Source organism: Vombatus ursinus, unplaced genomic scaffold, assembly GCF_900497805.2.
Source record: "Vombatus ursinus unplaced genomic scaffold, bare-nosed wombat genome assembly UNPS02011700.1, whole genome shotgun sequence".
Lineage (NCBI taxonomy): Eukaryota > Metazoa > Chordata > Mammalia > Diprotodontia > Vombatidae > Vombatus > Vombatus ursinus.
The window spans coordinates 5,657,384-5,675,595 of NW_020951478.1; the positions used below are offsets into that span (position 1 = coordinate 5,657,384).

Below are 18,212 nucleotides of genomic sequence, written 5' to 3' on the forward strand. Positions count from 1 at the left end.
AAAAAAAAAATAATCTTCACAAGATACAGGCAAAAAAAACCCCCCAAAAACCAAAAAAAAAAAAACTTGAGTTGTTCCCCATTGCCTAGGGCATAAAACACAATTTCCTCAATCTGGCATTTAAGAGCCTCCACAATTTGGCTCTTGCCTACCTTTCTGGCCTTATTTAAACTGATTGCCTCATAAATTTTACATTCCAGCTAAACTGGTCTACTCACCATTCATTCCCCTAATTCTGTGTAGCTGCCCAAGTTGTCTCCCATGGGAGTCACAGGATCATAGAGGGCTGAAAGGGACCTTACAGAACATCTAGTATAACAGAAGTGAGCACAGTGAGGCCCAGAGGTGATTTGACTTGCCCAAGGTGATACAGGTAGTAAGGGTTTGAGTCCAGATCCTGTACCTCCAAATTTAGGGCTCTTCCAGCACTGCTCAGCCTAGAAGCCACCCCTGACTCCCATCCCCCACTCCCTAGGTGCTCTCTCCTTTAGTAATGTCCCTTAATGTGCTTATTTGTGCATGTGTTGGATTCTCCCCTCCCCCCAACTTCACTTCTTTTTGTCTTTTTGTCCTCTCTAGCATAGTATCTTGCTTTAATAAATGTCACGATGGGACAGAACTGCTGATGCAATGTCTGTAGACAGAAAAGTTAGAGGGGGAGTAGCAGGTGACAGAGTAGACAGACCTCTGGCTCTGGAGTCAGATGACTGGGATTCCAATTCTGCCTCTGAACTGGAAACCACGGGCTGCCCATTAAAGGGGAAAAGGCTCAGCAGATTTTGGCATATGAACATAATGGAATACAACTGTGCCCTAAGAGAGGAAAAAGGAGAGCACTGCAGAGAAAACTGGGGAGACTTTGTGAACTGATTCAGAGGGAAACAGGCAGAACCAGAAAATTTTATACAATAACAACAATGGAAAGCAAAAAACTTTGAAAGACGGAAGAACTCTGATCAATGGAATGATCAACCTCAATAACAGAGCGTAAGTGATGAAGTGATAACCCTAAACTTAAATTCACTTTCCCACTACACACAACCTGCCAAAGAGGTGACGGACTCGGGGTGCAGAATGAGACAGACATTTTTGGATACAGCCAATGTGGGCTTGTTTTGCTTGACCATATGTACTTGTTATAAGGGTTTTGTTTTTCTTCAGTGGGGGTGGGGGGGCATACGTGGGAGCTGGGATGGAGAGAAAATAAATTTTTGTTAATTAAAAAAAATCTTGTTGACTAACAAACAGACAACAAAAAAACAAAAACAAATTCTACCTCTGAGATGAACTACTCAGTGTGACCCTAAAGAAGATACTTAGCTTCCTGGGCCCTCAGTTCTTCATCTGTAAAATGAGAGGGTTGGTTGGATCAGGGACCCTCTGAGGTCCATTGCAGCTGTCAGTCTATGATGCATCCACAGCTACGACGTGAGGTGATACTGCCTTTGCTACAGCCTAATAATTTTGCTGACACTCCTCCTGCCTTTCCCCTTCCCTCTATAACAGCACCTTTGGCATTCTCAAATATTAGAAGAGGAACATTAAATATTTATGAATGGTGAACTCAATGTCGGTGCGATTTTTCAGTAAGTCTTACTTCTGTTTCTCTCTGCGTTTCTATATATCATCCTCATTAGAAAATCAACAGATCAAAAAACTGAATTGGATTTAGTAGGGAGGACAAATATCAAAGCTTAAAATAAAAGTTAACTTTTTTTTATTGTCCACGGACTCACTTGAAACAGGAACAAGGGAACTATTTATTCAGGTTTTTTAAAAAAGATGTTTGTCCTAGGGCATATTTACATAAATACACACATTCTGAAAAGCATAAGTAGCCACATTATAACTTTTATCTTATTATGTCCTTTACATATATGCCAGACTAAAATAGTAACCAATCCTGTACTGGACTCTAAAAATTACTAATAGGCAAATTTATTTTGCCCTATCCATTATAAATAGGAGGCAGCTGGGTAGCTGGGTGGGGAGTCAGACCTGAGTTCAAATCTTGCCTCAAATCTTGCTTCTGAGACCCTGGGCTAGTCACTTAACCTCTGTTTGCCTTAATCCACTGGAAAAGGAAATGTCAAATCATTTTAGTATCTTTGCCAAGAAAACCTCATATGGATTTATGAAAATTTGGACACAACTGAACAACAACAAATCCTTCATAAAAAATATCATACCTTTATTTCTTTAATTTCCTGACCTTGGAATTCTTTTAAGTAGCTACTATATTTTTAATACTGTTAGGGTATGTAGGGAGGTGGGAGAGGCAAATACAATTATATAGGTGAAAATCAACTTCTAAACTTACCTTTAGAGGTAGAAGCTGCAGAAAACAACTATACAAAGAATAGTCTACTTACTTTGTTGCTCACATTTAGAAATAAGAGCTATAGACTGCTGGAAATACACTTTTCTGCATATAATTCTTCATAACAAAACATTCAATCTGATAATATGCATTTTTCCTAATACAATAACCATGAAATAAGCCATAAAATATAGTACACAAAATAAAATTGGTAACATGCTAAACATTTTTTCTCGCTAGTAATTAAATCCCTAGAATTCTGTGACCTTTTGTGCTAACATCTAAATTTAAAAAAAAAAATTGATTTCTGACAACATTCATGTTTCACATGTGAAATCTACAGTACTATAAACACTGTACAGCTAATAAAATTCTTAAAACAAAAACATTTTTTAACCTGAATCTTACTTTCCACGGTGTCAAATGGTAGTATGATGGCATTGTACAATATACTATACTGCAGCAAACCTCTCTACCTCACCCACCTTCTGAAAACCAAGGGAGGGGTTGTTAGAACTTCAGTTGCTGCTGTCAGAAGATGCCGAGACTAGTGAGGTCTTGACATCACCTCAGAGCCCAAAGGACTTGCATTGTGCTTTGGGGGCAGAAGAAAAACCCAGTATTCTAACACACTAAAGATAACGTTTGAGAGAGACTTTTTTGGAGACAATATGTGAACTTAGAAAAGGTAGAATAATTAAAGTCTAGAGTTGGAAGAGATGCTGGTGATTATTTAGACCAGTCCTTTAATTCAAACAAGAAACCTCAGGTCTAAAAAGATCACAGAATTAACAGAACTAGAACCTCTGCTTATTTCACCACAATAGCTGATCTTTTCAGGGGCAACAGCAGTATTAATTTATGACTCCAGAACTGGAGAGAGGGGAAATGCAGTGGCATCTCTGGGGGAGTAGGGGTTAACGTGAAGCTTGGCTGAAGCCTGCCAGAAAGGAGTGGGCCAGGTAACACACAAGGTAGCAGGGGCCCTGGGGCTGCAGCTCCAGGGCTAAGACCTCCAGGATATCATTTGCCAGTCAGGAGCAAGGTGGCTTCTTTGGAGATTCCCAGGAAGTAGGGAGTAAAAAGGATTATGTTTGAATGGCCTGATTCAGAGTAGTTGCTAATGGCTCAATGTCATCTTGGTAGGGGATCTCCAGTGGAGTATCCCAGCATCTGTAGTTAGCTCTGCTGTTCGACATCTTAACAGGGTAAAGGATTGGGATGAATCTAATCAGATGAAATTCAATAGGGAAAATTGTAAAGTCTTATGTTGCACTTGGGTTCAAAAAACCAGTTTCATAGAGTGGACTGGGGGGGTTAAAAACAGTTTTGTCTCAAAAAGATCTCAGTGTTTTAGGGGACCAAGAGCACAATACGAGTCCATAGTGTAATGAGATGGCTGGCCTACATTGAGAGGCAAGCTTCCTGGAATAAGAAGATAACAGACCCGAGTTCAAATCCAGCCTCAGGCACTTACTATTTGTGTGATCCTGGTAAAGTCACACCTTTTGGCTGCCTCAGTTTCTCCAACTGTAAAATGGGGAGTATAATAGCACCTACTTCCCAGAGTTGTTGTGAGGATCAGGTGAGATCCGTATTTGTAAAGCACTGAGTATGGTGCCTGGCACAAAGCGCGCATGTTCTAAATGCTTGCTCCCTTTCCTTGCCCCCTTTACTCCACCCTGGTGGGAACACATTCTTCAGTGTTCAGTTCTCAGATCCTGAGTTTTAGAAGGGCACTGATAAGCTGGAGTCTACCTAGAGCAGATGGTTCTTGACCTGGGGTCCATGAATTTGTTTTAAAAAAATATTCTGATGACTGTATTTCCACATAATCAATTTCCTTCATAAACCCTGTACTGTATTTTATGCATTTAAAAACACGATTCTGAGGAGTCCATAAACTTCACTAGGCTGCCAGAGGGGTCCAGGACACTAAGACGGTGAAGAGGCCTTGATCTAGAGGAAAGCAGCCAAGGTGGAGCAAGGTCTCGAGTACACGTCCCAAAGGAGCAGCTGAAGACACTGGAGAGGTTTAACCTGGAGAAAAGAAGACTGGCGGGAATGAGAGCCATCATCAAGGACGTGAAGTGCTGTCCTGTGGGAGAAGAACAAGGGATCCAGGAGTAATCGCTAGAAGCTACAGAGAGGCAATTCTGGCCCAGTATCTGGAACATCTCCCTCACAATCAGGGCTCTCCAGAGTGGAAAGGACTGCCTTGGGAGGCCGCGGGTGCTTCTCACTGGAGGTTTTCAAGCCCAGCCTGGCCAATCAGTGGAGTGTGTTGTACCACAGAAGTGTCAAACTCTTCTGCAAGTGGCAAGACCCAGGCTACCAAGTAATGGGGAAATGTGCAATCTGAGGTCAAAAACATTAATTTGCGGTTTTCTAAGTCAATATACAGCCTTAGGGATCCCTTTCTAGTTAAATTTTACCCCACTGTTGTAGTGCATTCTTTTTTAAGTATGGATAGAACTAGATGTTGTTAAACTTCCTTCCAACTCAAATTCTATAATCATTATCAATCATTGGTGAAGAATTAAGCAAACTCCCTCTCTCTAAATTGTGTGTGTGTGTGTGTGTGTGTGTATGTGCTGAATGGTGGTGAATTAGAAAATATGTTAAATGCTTGTAACACCAAAATTGTGGGCAAATTTTAGCTAATGAAATATTTCTTCTTAGTACATTTTTGAAACAAATTTTTTAAAGGAAAATATAAAATTTCTGACTAGAAACTAAACTAAGCCAAAAAATTTAGATTTTCTCTCATAAGACAGTTCATTTAAAACAAAAGTATATGTACTTTAATTTAGATAAATTTTCTCTTCTTCACAGACTCAAATAAATATCCATGGCAGGAAATATACCTGAGGACTTGTTGGGATGACTTTATTAAAATAAGGAATGAAAGTTTTGAAAAATATTTACATAAAAAGGCATTTAATCATATGTTTAGTTACAGGACATAAATAATTTCTCTTTATTTATTTTTTTCAGGCAATTGGGGTTAAGTGACTTGCCCAGAGTCACACAGCTAGTAAGTGTCAAGTGCTTGGTCTGAGGCCAGATTTGAACTCAGGTCCTCCTGACTTTAGGGCCACACTGCGCCACCTAGCCCCTTTTTCTTTCTTTCTTTCTTTTTTAAATAAATAACCTCTCCACAGATGACAGGAATGTCACTTCAAATTCTTGATCAGAAAATCTGCTAACAGACTGACGAGCATTCTTCCTTATTTGAAGCCTCTTTTCAGGAGACATACAAAGGATATGAGCCATAGTTTCAGCATAATCTTCTTCACTTTCTGCCAGGAATCCAGTTATGTTACCTTCATAAGGTACAACAATATCAAGCTTTGGGCCTCCTGAATTGTGAGCCAGCATGACTGTCCCAGCAGCCATACATTCCACAACCCCTAGAGAATAAAGAACCAGCAAGGAAAATTATTACCAAAGGTGCTACATTTTAATTTTCTATACATGCCCACTAAAACAGAGGTCACCAGAGACTATTTATGAATTCTGTACTCCAAGTTATTGGTTAGTATTTGTGCATATATAAAATAGCTTTTGTGTAAGATGTGACATACTGTGTATTAGGAATAGTATAGGAGTTTTGGTTTGCTTCAGCCTAGTGATCGCTATTCTCCTCAGCAGTCTCTGATGGGATCTTTCTTAGGTGTGCAAACTCATGGCTTATTTGGTATACAACAGCAATACTGCACTAAATGGATTATAAAATCCATTTCTGTTACATGATTTCAGTGACAGGTACCATATAAATATGAAATAGACTAGAACCCCTAAATTCAAAGAGGGGGCAGGATTCAGTATAAGGCAAGTCTATCTCAGAATTCATAAAACTGTGTAAGTCAAGGATTCTTAACTTGGGGTTCCTAAACTTGTATTTCAATAGAATTGGTTTCATGATACCAAATAGGTTAAGATCTCCTGATTTAGGTTGAGAAGCACTGCAAGGAAGGGAAACGTAAGCAAAAGCACAGAATGAGTTGGTTTAGGAAGTGATGTAGCCAAAGGAACTCACTGTAAGGAGCCACACCTTTTTGGGGCAGTTTTGAGGGTTGTGTGAGAACAAAGCTCCAATCTATTATTAACCAGAACTTAAAAAGTGGCTATTAAGGTACCAAGAAAGGTCTCTGAAGTTAAGGACAAAACTCACCAATTCCAAAATGCTCATTCCACATAGTGTGAAGGCCAATCATTGCTTTTGACAAATAATGCTTGAATTCTTCAAATGGAATATTGATCTGAAACTCCACATTTTCCTGAACTCCTAGATCTTCACAAAGCTTTTTAAGTTGATTTACCCGATGTTCATCATCTTTGTTACGACAACCTCCAATTAGGATGAGTTTAAGTGAAGGAGGACACTCTGTAGCCATCTCTTCCAGCAACTTTGCAAAGGCTCTGATCTGCAAAGGGTGGTTCTTTTCAGGCCTGAATTGGCCAACAGACACCACTAAAGCTTCCGAGGCTGTCTGTTTTTCATGTAACGGAATGTCCAGAAATGTCTTCACATCACAAGGGGGATAAACAATGCTACAACAACTCTGGACCTTCCAGAGGGATAGAATATGGTTTAAAGTCCAGGAAGAATTGACCATGACTACATCACTGCAAGATCCAACCAATCCATAAATCAAAGCAAATAAATAATAGTAGATGAGCTTCACTTTGCTGAGAAAAGAATTTCTTGTAATAAAGGTAGCGTTGTTAAATCCAGCATTTTGATTTCTCACAACAGAGAGCATATCAGTACTGATGGTGGGATAGTGGACATAACTTCCAACTTTGCAGTCTCCTAAACATTTAAACAGTGGTAGTGTGAAAGCATAACCCATGGAATCGATGTAAACATCCGGCACACACTTCCAAAGAGCCTCCAAGCCAAGAAAAATGGATCCGAGACTCTGGCCCAGCAAAGTAAAATGAGGATAGAGTGATGCTTCCACAAGGTAGCGTTTTCTTAAAAACACAAATTTCACTGGATGGACTAATTTGATGTTGAATCTTCTGAAAGCATCATTTAGGATTTGCTCACCAGTGACATCCTCATCACCAGTATATACAACATAAGTTGCATCATGGTACCTAAAAAATATCATTTAATTGAAAACTGGCAAATGTTATGGGAAATGCTTGTCTTTCAATCATACATTAGGTTCTTTTTAGGCTACTTAATGGTCTTCAGGGTTTTATAAACTGTCTAATATTACTGGTAGACTCGATTTAACTTCTTCCTGTATCCTATGTCTCTTGATCCAAGTTTTCACAGCACTTAAAAAAATTTTTTTTGGTAAATGTTGTCATTTCATATAGTATCTACAGGATATTCACAAATAGGTCACGAACTCTTTAAAACTTGAGAATGATTTCTTTGTATTTCTCAAGCACAGCACTTCACGAATAATGGATACTAATACAAAGTGCCTGACTTAATACAGAAATGTTGGCTTTAAAAAACAACACTAAAAACTTTCATTTATAGTTTTGCTCAGGGCCTAACTTGTGTAATTAGGTGGAACTGTTATAGAACCATAGAATCTTAGAATTGGAAAGGATCCCAGGTGTTTAATCTCACCTATATTTGAAGCAGGAGAATCCATTCTACAACATCATGGACAAATGGTCATCAAGCCTCTGCTTCCAGTCCTCTAGAAATAATCTATTTTCTCTTGAGACAGCCCATTCTGTTTTAGGGAGACTCTTAATTTTAAGTTTTTCCTCACTTGGAGCTAACATCTCCTTTAGACTCCTCTGAGTTCTGCCTTCTAGGCCAAAATAGAGGAAGTCTAATCTCTACAGCTTTTGGAATACTTGAAGACAGCTTGCATATCTCCTGCCCATTCTTCCATCCACCAAGTGTTCTCTTAAAACCAATTCTTATAGGACATAGTCTATTTCCATCACCATTCAGGCTGCCTTCATCTGAACATGCACCAGTTATGTTTGTTCTAAAATGTGCAGCCTGTATGGCACATAATATTCCAGATGTGGCCTGATCAGGGCAGAGTACAATAGAACTCTAGCAGAACGCCCCTGCCCTCCTCCTATTAAAATTGTATTAACTTTTTTGATTGACATATAACATTATTGACTTACATCAGGCTTGTAGTCCACCAAAAACACCCAGGGCCTTCTTACCCATACTGTTACCTCACTACACCACCTTCATCTTATACTATGTAACTGGATTTTTGAATATAGGTATAGGACTTCATCACTATTACATTTCATCTCCTATTCAGCTTATTGTTCCTGCCTATTAAGTATTTTTTGCTATTCTTTTCCACAAAAGAATTCAATAGTGACTTTTGATGTTTTGGCTGTTCATAATCATCTTCCAGAAATAAGTGAAATTCATTTACCTACTATTCAGTGCAATAGGAAAACAAAAGATAAAACACGATCTCTATTGCTCAAGGAGTTTGCAACTGAGGGAGAAAAGCTTAACACCTAGAGGCCAATTCCATGTTAAACTATGTTAATTCCTCATTTCTTATCTGGCTGGACTACTTTGGGCTTCTCTGACTGACTTCCCCACCCCCAGGATGATCTCATTGACCTATAAGGGCTCATCAGCACCTTCAGGCTCTAATGAGAGGGCCAAGAACTCCAAACCTCCATTTAAGGAGCTCAGTCATCTCATTTCTCATCTGGCAGCCCTACTTTAGTGCTTCTGAGTGACTTCTCCACCATGACCCCTCTTGGGGTACTTCTCCTTCTCCCCCACCCTGCCATTTGCAGTTTCTTTTGGTGCGCTGTCTTCCTTCATTAGATTGTAGGCTCCTTGAGAGGGCAAGGACTAGCTTTCTTTTTTCATATGTGTATCCCCAGCACTTAGCACAGTGTCTGGCATATAGTAGGTACTTAACAAATGTTTACTGATTGATATTACTATTGGTGCTGCTGGATTTGAGAGAGGGCTGTGATCAGTGTGGCTGGAACTGTCAGCCCCTTCCTTGAAAAGAGAGAACCTGAATTAGGCCTTGATAGATTATTAGGATTTATTGGACACAGAAGAAGAGGTGGCAGAGAATAGGGGGGTGGGGCAGGGAAGAAAGGGGTGTGGGTTTAAGGACTTACAAAGACACAGACAGATAATATATGCAGGGAAAGTACAGAAAGGAGAGCTGACTGAATAAAGTCTATACTTTGAAGAGTAGGAGAAATAAGGTTGAGTAGGGATTCTCTTCACTACAAAGACTTAACAGAACAATATTTGAAACACTTCTTTCTGAAAAAGAATTTACAAGGAATAGAAGAAAAACCAAATACACTAACTGCCACACAACATTCTTCATAAAATTAACTTTTTTGGTAGAAATGGTAGATTTCCTATGGGTAGCTATGGACTAGATTAATTCATGTTGATGATTGATTCTAGAGCAGGTAATTTTCATTATTCAATCTCTTTACCACTTACCTACAGGCCACAGCAATGTAATAATCATCTATTAAGTGCCTGCTAAGAGAGAGCATCGTGCAGTTAACAGAGATGGCCTCCGAGCCAGGAAGACCGAGGAGCAAGTCTCATCTCAGATCTATACGGGCTGTGTGTCCCTGGGCAAGACAAGTGATAGTGAAGTGCCCCTAGGTGATTCTATACAAATGGCAGAACAATTCCAAATCTGTTCTGCAAGAAAGCTGGATGGCTAGGGTGTTTCTATACCACAGGGAAGTAGGGAACTCACTCACCAATGAAATCATAAATCTGAGGGAAAAAAGGTATAAAACTTCAAGCTAACCATTGTATCTTCCCTGAGTTCACTCAATTTGGTTATCCTTGTTGAAGTACAACATGTTTTCCAACAATACCAACTGAAATTCAATAGTATGGGGAAACTAAGAATTCTAGAGATAGTACCCCAAGGGAATTCTAAAATGAGAATTGGTGGTACCAGAGGAGAACTTTCTGGGTGGGGGAGGAGGGAAGGTTACAACGTTTAATAGAGGGCAAGTCAGAATGCAGAGATTTGCCTCAGAAAGATGCATACCTACTTTTTCTGTAGAGCTCTTAGGGCACACCACAAAACTCTCTCTCCTCCACCGCCAGCATTGCAGTATGGATGAAAAAATGCGATCACCTTCTGGTTTTTTTTATTTCTGTACAACGACACTGATTCTTTCTTTCTCAGTAGCATTATTCTGATTCTCAAAAGGATAACAATCAAACAAAAACATAAAAGTCCGCAAATAATCAGCCCAGGAAAGAGAAGGGAGAAAAAAAGTCTGAAATGAGAAGGGAAAAGGTGAAATTACGGATTCAAGTCAATAAACATTTAAGTTCCCAATGTGTGCAAGGCACTATGCCAGGTGCTAGAAGTTTACAGATGGAAAAAGACACAATTCTTGACCTCAAAATCATTTATAATCTAATAGGTACTAACACACACACACACACACAAGAATCTAATTAGGGCAAAAGGGAGGTCTACACAAAGTATTATAAGAAATCTAAACACAGAAAGCTTGCTTTCTGGTGGAGAAATCAGGGAAAGCTTCATGGATGAGATGGTACCTGAGTCTTGAATGTAGAGCAGTATTTCAACAGGCAAAAATGTAAAATGAGTGTGTTCTAGGAATAAGGGATGGTTTGTGCAATGGATGGAGGCAGGATGAGATGGGGTGGGGTGGGGTAGGGGGGACATTTTAGTTTGGTTGGAAGGAACAGTGCAGGAAGCAGGGCAGAATAAAATAAGGCTGGAGAGAGAGGTTGTAGCCAGACTGGTAAAGGGCCTTAAATGCCAGAGTAAGGAGTTTTGCAATTTTTCCCATGAGAAATTCAGAAGCAGTGGAGATTTTTGAGTGTGGAAACAATTTAGTCCAACCTGTGATTTAGGAAGATCATTTTTGCAGCTAGCTAAAGGAATATAATAGAGGGGGGATGAGGAAGGAAACAGGAAAACTCATTAGGAAGTATTACAACAGTGCACTAAATTCAACAATCATTAAGTATCTACTCTGTGCACTGTGCTAACTGCTAGAGAAACAATATTTAGACAAATGGTCCCTGCTTTAATGGATTTTACTTATAGTCTAGCAGAGAGATGATGGCTATAATACAAAATAACATGTAAGTGCATAAGAGACAAGTAAAAGTCAGGGGTTGTGTAGGTCTGAAGAGAGACTGTCAATACTGACTAGAAGGGAGCAAGGAAGGCTTCCTAAAATTCACTTGGAATTAAGAAGGAAAATTCTGTGATAGGTCTTCAATAGGTAGGAATCTGGGCATGGGGAGGATGGGCATCCTGGAGTTAAGGAACTGCACGTCCTCCATATATGTATTTTTAAAATGCTTGTTGAATTGAATTTGGATATGTGGGCAGTAGTAAAAGATACATCTGGAAAGGTGGTGCCAGATTTTGGATGGCCTCAAATACTAGACCAGATTGTGAGGCAGTATAATATAATGGCAAGAACTTGCACTTTGGAGCCAAGAGAATGTAAGTTCAAATCTGGCCTCTGTCACTTACACTTGTGGTTGAATGCTGTGGACCAGTCACTTAACCTCTCCAGGCCTTGGTTTCCTCACCTATAAAAGGAGGCAGTTGGGCTAGATTGTCTCCAAGGTTTTTTCCAGCTCTAAACTTACGGTCCTATGAACTTTACACCACAGGTAAGGGAGTCATTGAATGGTTTTGAGCAGAAGAATGACATGAAGATAATGAGGATAAATCTGGCAGCAGTGTGAAGGATAGATAGGAGATGAGAAATAGAGGTGGGGGAAAGACCTATTAAAAACTTACTGAAATAGTCTGTGTGGGTGGTAAAGGGTGAAAGGAGGGGATGATTGCAGGAGAATCAACAGAAGCAAAGTGAAAACAGGATGATGGCTTGAGGATATAACAAGTCAAGTCAAGATTTTTTTTTTAGAGGATGGGGAGAGCTGAAATATAATTAGGAAACTAGTCTATCTTGGGTTACTCACTTTGCATATTATCAGAAATGAATCTCTAACAATGAATCAGTGTATACAGATAGAATCTTAACAAAAACTTAACCAAAACAATTAGGAAGGTAAACTATTCCCCAAGTTTATTCCCCAATTCCAATAAAATTCCAAACCTTTTACTTTTGATTCAGCACTATTCCAATAGTAGAAAAGTCCTCTCCCAATGCCAAAATAGAATCCTATGGGAGGGAGGATTGTACAGAATTTCTGGATTTTTCTTCTGGTTTGTTATATGACATAATTTGTTATATGACTCCTTTCACCTCTTTGCCTTTATAGAAGCATTTTCTTACACAAGAGTCCAATTTAATAATCATTTACAAAGCTAAGAATTGTTTGATTCTTCAAGTAACAGTACTCATACAACTCACTTTGTTAACTCAGGCCAATTTTCTCATTTGTAAAATGAAGAAGTTGAACTAGACCCTGTTTCTGAAACTAAAGTCAGGGAGTATAAACTTCCTCATTTTACAGATGACATAAGCATTTTATATAGATATAGATTTAATATTTTAGAGCAATGGTAACCAATCTTTACAAGTGTGACTCCCTTTTGAATTAAAAAAAAAATTCAACACCAAGTAATAATGGGCTTAGAAAAATAATATAACAAATTTTGTTATATGACTGTATTTTATTAATCACAAAAGCATATATGTGTGTATATGTGTATGTGTGTATGTACACATACATAATATAAAATTGTAACACATATACCATACATTCAATATACAGAAAAGTTTTATTAAATTGAATCCCACTGCACATTTTGTTGGGGCTAAAAATGTTTGCTACATATATGGATTTTTAGACAACTGCAAATTGTCTAAAGTGTCTAGAATCCAGCATATTCCCTTCAGGCAAAACAGACAATTAACCAAAACTGACACATCATCAAAAATGACACATCAAGGAGTAGCTATGGTAAAAGAAGTGAACAGAGGACTAGAGATGCTTACTACTACTAACAGTTGTGTAACCTTGCCACTTAACTCAGTTAACTTCAGTGGGACTCAGTTTATTTGTCTTTAAAATGAGGTATTAGACTTGATGATCTCTAAGGACCTCCCAAGGTCTAAATCTGTGATCACATGATTAGAGAATAATAATGAATTCAGCTGTAAAGTAAACAAGGATGCTGAGGAAAGAGTGCTGTATTTGAAATCAGAGGACCTGCTGGGTTTGAACCTTAGCTTTAACTCTATGAAGCTCTTAATCTATGATCTATGATCCTAGGAACTTAAAGCACACTCTCCCACCTACAATACAAGCATTACCTAATGGTGCTACATAACCCCTACACATCTCTGAGAGACAGGATGGAGTCTGGCACCAACTATTTGCCATATAATGAAACTGATCCTAGTAGATTTAAATTCATTAAGATTGCTGAAACTGGTGCAGGATGAATGCATCATCATAAACTGAAATGGAGATGCATATCAATCAGAAAGAAATGCATATAGAGGGAAAAAAGCTAATTAAGCAGTTGACTACTGAAAATAACATGTTGAAGCATCTCTTGAAAAAAACTGTAGAGTAGGAACATACTTAATGGGCAAGAGAATAATAATACAATTAATGGCAGTTAGCATTTATATGGCACTTTAAGGTGAACAGGCATTGCTAAGCTTTGGGGATAGAAAGAAAGGCAAAAGCCAGCCCCGGCCCTTAAGGAGCTTCCATTCTAACAAGTGTCAAGGGTAGAGGAAACAGAAGATCTGAGAAGAGGAGACAAAGCAGACCGACATTAAGAAGGGTGTGTTGGGAGAGGAACACAAGACGTGGATTCTCAAGACGGGGCTGGGTGCTGCACCTGGTGAGGAAGGGAAGGCAACCAAATCACAGATTTCAGCCAGGAAAAGCTGAGAACACAATCTTTACGGACTCGGCCATGCAGCGGCTTGACAACGAGTGCATGAAAAACAGAATATCTGTGAAGTTCTGGGAGCTAAGCAAGCCATGGCCAGCGTTGCTCAAAGGCTGTAGGGCACAGAGCTCTGGAATGGGAGTCAGATTCTAGGTTCGAATCCTGGTTGCCATCTGCTGCGTCTGTGACGCTGGGCAAGTCTCTTCACCTCTCTGGGCCTCAGTTTCCTCATTTATAAGTGGGGGGAGGTAGATTAAATGGTTACCAAGGTCTTGGCAGCGGTGGAATTATTACTACGTTATGAATGCCCTGGGGAAGGGTGCCAGAGACCAAAGGAAAGGGCGCGCGAGGACCAAGCGGTGGCGGGGCGGCTGCTCAGACAAGTTCCCGGACAGGCCTCGAAGGCGCCCGTGGAGCCGAGCTCCCCAGCGCCCGGGACCCCCGCGGAGGACCCCAACGAGCCCGCCCGGGTTCCTCACCTCAAAAACTTGGACAGATATAAATTCCACTCGCCCACCTCCATCTTTCACCGACCCCGGAACCGCTTCCCTGCCCCTCCTCTCCTTATTGGTTCCCAGTGACGTGTCACTGGCGCCTCGCTTCTCTTCGAGCGACGACCGCATCTCCTGATTGGTTCTTGGCTGTAGCACGCACGCATGCCACGCAACCCTTCTCTTATCCAATAGTATCTCCAGGTCGTGGTGACGTCCGGCACCCGGTTGTCTCCCCGCCCCCCAGCTGAGGGGCGGTGGAGAGGGGAGGGGCCTGTCTTAGTGACGCGCGGAAGAGGGCGTGGCCGATAATTGACGGCTGGCACGCTTCCATCTCCGGGCTCCTCCTCCGCCACGCCCCCTCCTTTCCTCCCAACAGCCTCCACACCCCCACCCGCCGGCTTGCCCTGGAGAGTGATACCCGCCGGGGACGAATGGGAGTCTCTGATGTTTCCGTATCGATCTCCCGGGTGCAAAGTCCATCCTTATTATTGCTGTCTTTGGGACCTGGTGTGGAAGTCCGGAGGCAGCTGCAGCCGCAGGGGCTGCGATCTGTCTGAGGCTGGGAATCTGTAGGGCAGGGACTCCAGCTTCCCGCCTTCTCCTTCCCTTCCACCTCCTCCTCCTCTTTCTTTAGGAATTCCCAGCACAGCAGGCAGAGGCGGCCTAGCCCCTTTTATTCCTTAGCTCACACTCCCCTGTGGCCATTCTAGGGGAGCTGCCAGTCCTGGAGACCTCTGGGTTCCCCTAGTTGAGTCCCAGAAGCTTACCTCCCTCTACATCACTCCCTCTCTCCCTACTACCCCCGTGCCAGCAGCCAAGGACTCCAGTCTGCAGCAGTGACCTAGAGAAAAGGTACTGGGCCCTAAGATTCCTGCATTTTATATCAAATAGCCTGGCTTGTCCTCTTTTTTTTTTTTCTTCTTTAATCGGGAAATGGAAACATGGAAAGACTTAATTAAGCAGGTTAAGGGTTTAGCAACAAATGTTGGCTAAGGCCTAAGGGCAACCTCTGGTCCTTGTCATGCTTGAATCCATCAGACACATTAAAAAGGTTAGACTGGATCTGAAAGGTCTCTGGAGTCTTCTGATGTTTGTGTGACATAAGACAGGGTCATAAGAAAGTCCTGCTTTCCTTGTCCAGAAGGAACACGGCCTTTAGGAATTGCTGGCTCCCAGAATTGTGTCACTTTCTAATTTAGGTCTAGTTATGCCTAAGAGATTTTTCAGCACTCCGGTTTCTTTCTCTCTGTCTTTAAAAAACCATAATGATTGTTTCTCCCTAGTCAATCCAGTGATTTTGGTGCTATTTCCAGGCTTATTAGAGAAGGACACTATTTCTCAGAGGGAGGATACCTGGAAAAGAAAATCAGATCACAGCTAGAGGAAGGACGGGTCGGCCACCCCAGGGCTGTTTCCAACTAGGAAAAGTAAGTTCTTATCCTCTTTTCAATCTAGCTTACACTTCTTTAGTTGACTTGATAAGCTCATCTGTCTAACAGTGTGGACTGGTGTGTGTTGTTCAAAGTGCCTAGTATTTTGTTGATGCTGGTTGGATAGGACAGTCCCAGTACTTACTGTGATAAAGAAGAAAGAACAGTAAGAGAGAGGGACTGTCTTTTGCCTTTCTTTGTATCCCCAGCACTTAACACAGAGCCTGGCACACGGGGTGCTTAATAACTATTTGTTGACTTATCTTGGACTCAGAAAACCTGGTTTCCAGCCCTGGCTTTGATACTTAGCACTTGTGGGTTAGGCAAGCCAATTAGTTTTTCTGAGGTTCAGTTTATCAACCTGCAGAATGAATGAGTTGAACTAGATGACCCCCAAGGTCCCTTCTAGCTCTAAATATATCTGTATCTATGTCTAAATCTACATTTATGCCTATATCCATATCTAACCTCTTATAGTTCTGGCCATGCAGTTTTTAAACAGTACCTTGTTTCCTGATCATACTTTACAAAATATCATATATAATATGTATAAATGTATACCATGATATGTATACACATATGCATACTAAAGTATGTTTTCCCTGACATGATTTTTAGTTGTTCCTCAGGGACTGCTTTTTTTTATAATTTCAGGAACTTAACTATCAGTAGGGTGTCCGAGAGCAAATCACATCCAGATCTCTGGGCTTCATTTTCCTTGTCTGTAGGATGAGAGGATCACCCTAGAACAGTGTTTCTCAAACTGCCTGAAGGAATGCTGAAACATCCCAAGTTTGGTTTTTTTTAAATGAACCTTATGTTGTTTCTTATATTTAAATAATTGTAGCAGATTTTGCTACAAGGGTTCTGCCAAAGTTGTAATAATAATGATGATGGTGATGATATAGCTAACATTCATATAGCACCTACCATGTGCTACGTAACATGTCATTTGATTCTCATAAAAACCCTGGGGTGCTATTATTATCCCCATTTTACTGATGAGGAAACTGAGGCAGACAGAGGATAAGGTCTCACAGCTAGTTAGTGTCTGGGGCCAGATTTGAAAAGGAGGTCTGTCCTGAAACACCTTCCTGCCTAAAATTTTTTTGTTTAAACTAAAGAGGTCTACCACTGTGGAAAAGTTTGAGAAGCAGCTTCTCTTAGGTTCCTAGCAGGTTTAGGTCCTAGGAAGTTACTTACCTAACTATTATGCATCTACTATACTTGTGCCTAATTTTATTGTGTTATTTATGAGAGGTATAGACAGGTGTACAGCATTGGCTGGTAGGTGAGATAATCCCTACTTGTTTTGGTCAATGGAGTTACTCATTTGAACATGAACAAGTGTGGTACAGGGCTAGCTGCTGATCTTTGAGGCCCCCAGTGATCTAAAGGTTGCTTTCTTTTAATGCTCATTTTTATGTTATGACAAAGTCTGCGGTTATGGTTTATTTTTGCATGTCTGTTTCCTTCTGAAATCTTTTACCCCTAAACAAATTCTTTCAAACCTTCAAAGCAAAGCTCACATCTTCTATCCTTTACAAATTCATCCCTGCCCACTCTATCCGACAATGATCTCACCTTTTAAAAAACAAAACACCTTCTTATCACATTCCTTGTCTATAAAGTTAACTGGGTGCTTAATCATATGTTGTTTAATTCTTCATATGCAAGTATCTATCTTAAGATTATAAAATTAGAGCTGGAAAAGAAACTTTCCACGCCACCAAGCAAACACCTTTATTTCATAGCTGAGGAAACTGAGGTCAGACTAGTTAGGCAGATGACTTGCCCAAGGTTACACAGACTAGAAGTTGCAGAGACAGAATTCAGACCTTTATCTTCTGGTTCCAGAGAGCATGCTCTTTCAACTCCACTGTTATCTTGTTTCTCTCAGTTAAAATAGATGCTCCTCACAGATACAAACCTTGTGTCATGCTGCTTTGTTTTCCCTGCTGGTGCCTAGAAAAATCCTATGGACGTAGTGGGTTCTCCAAAACTTTTTTTTTTAATGAATGAATGAATGAACAAATGAATTAGTATTTTACCTGTGATAGTTAATAAAGACTAGTTATCACCTTAATAGGCAGCTAGGTGGTGCAGGAGATATAGACTGTGGGTC

At 40.5% G+C, this 18,212-nt stretch overlaps 3 protein-coding genes across 3 annotated transcripts in view; 2 read left to right on the plus strand and 1 right to left on the minus strand.

Annotated features, from left to right (window-relative positions):
* Window positions 1–4,450, plus strand: part of NEK5 (NIMA related kinase 5) — a 75,860-nt gene extending 71,410 nt beyond the window's left edge. Inside the window, exon 19 of the mRNA XM_027856913.1 lies at window positions 4,284–4,450. Coding sequence (XP_027712714.1) covers window positions 4,284–4,450 — 167 coding nt within the window. The remainder of the gene's footprint in view (window positions 1–4,283) is intronic.
* A 946-nt stretch (window positions 4,451–5,396) lies between these two features.
* On the minus strand, window positions 5,397–14,752 carry ALG11 (ALG11 alpha-1,2-mannosyltransferase). The gene is made up of 4 exons (XM_027856864.1): window positions 14,643–14,752; window positions 10,340–10,570; window positions 6,498–7,429; window positions 5,397–5,733 (listed from the first exon to the last, which is right to left on the minus strand). Exons 1-4 carry the CDS (start codon window positions 14,684–14,686, stop codon window positions 5,462–5,464), a joined length of 1,479 nt encoding a protein of 492 aa, XP_027712665.1. The 5' UTR covers window positions 14,687–14,752; the 3' UTR covers window positions 5,397–5,461.
* A 433-nt stretch (window positions 14,753–15,185) lies between these two features.
* ATP7B (ATPase copper transporting beta) overlaps window positions 15,186–18,212 on the plus strand; it is a 107,007-nt gene continuing 103,980 nt past the window's right edge. Inside the window, exons 1-2 of the mRNA XM_027856914.1 lie at window positions 15,186–15,509; window positions 15,971–16,084. The gene's annotated coding sequence lies outside the window, so the exon portion shown is untranslated. The remainder of the gene's footprint in view (window positions 15,510–15,970; window positions 16,085–18,212) is intronic.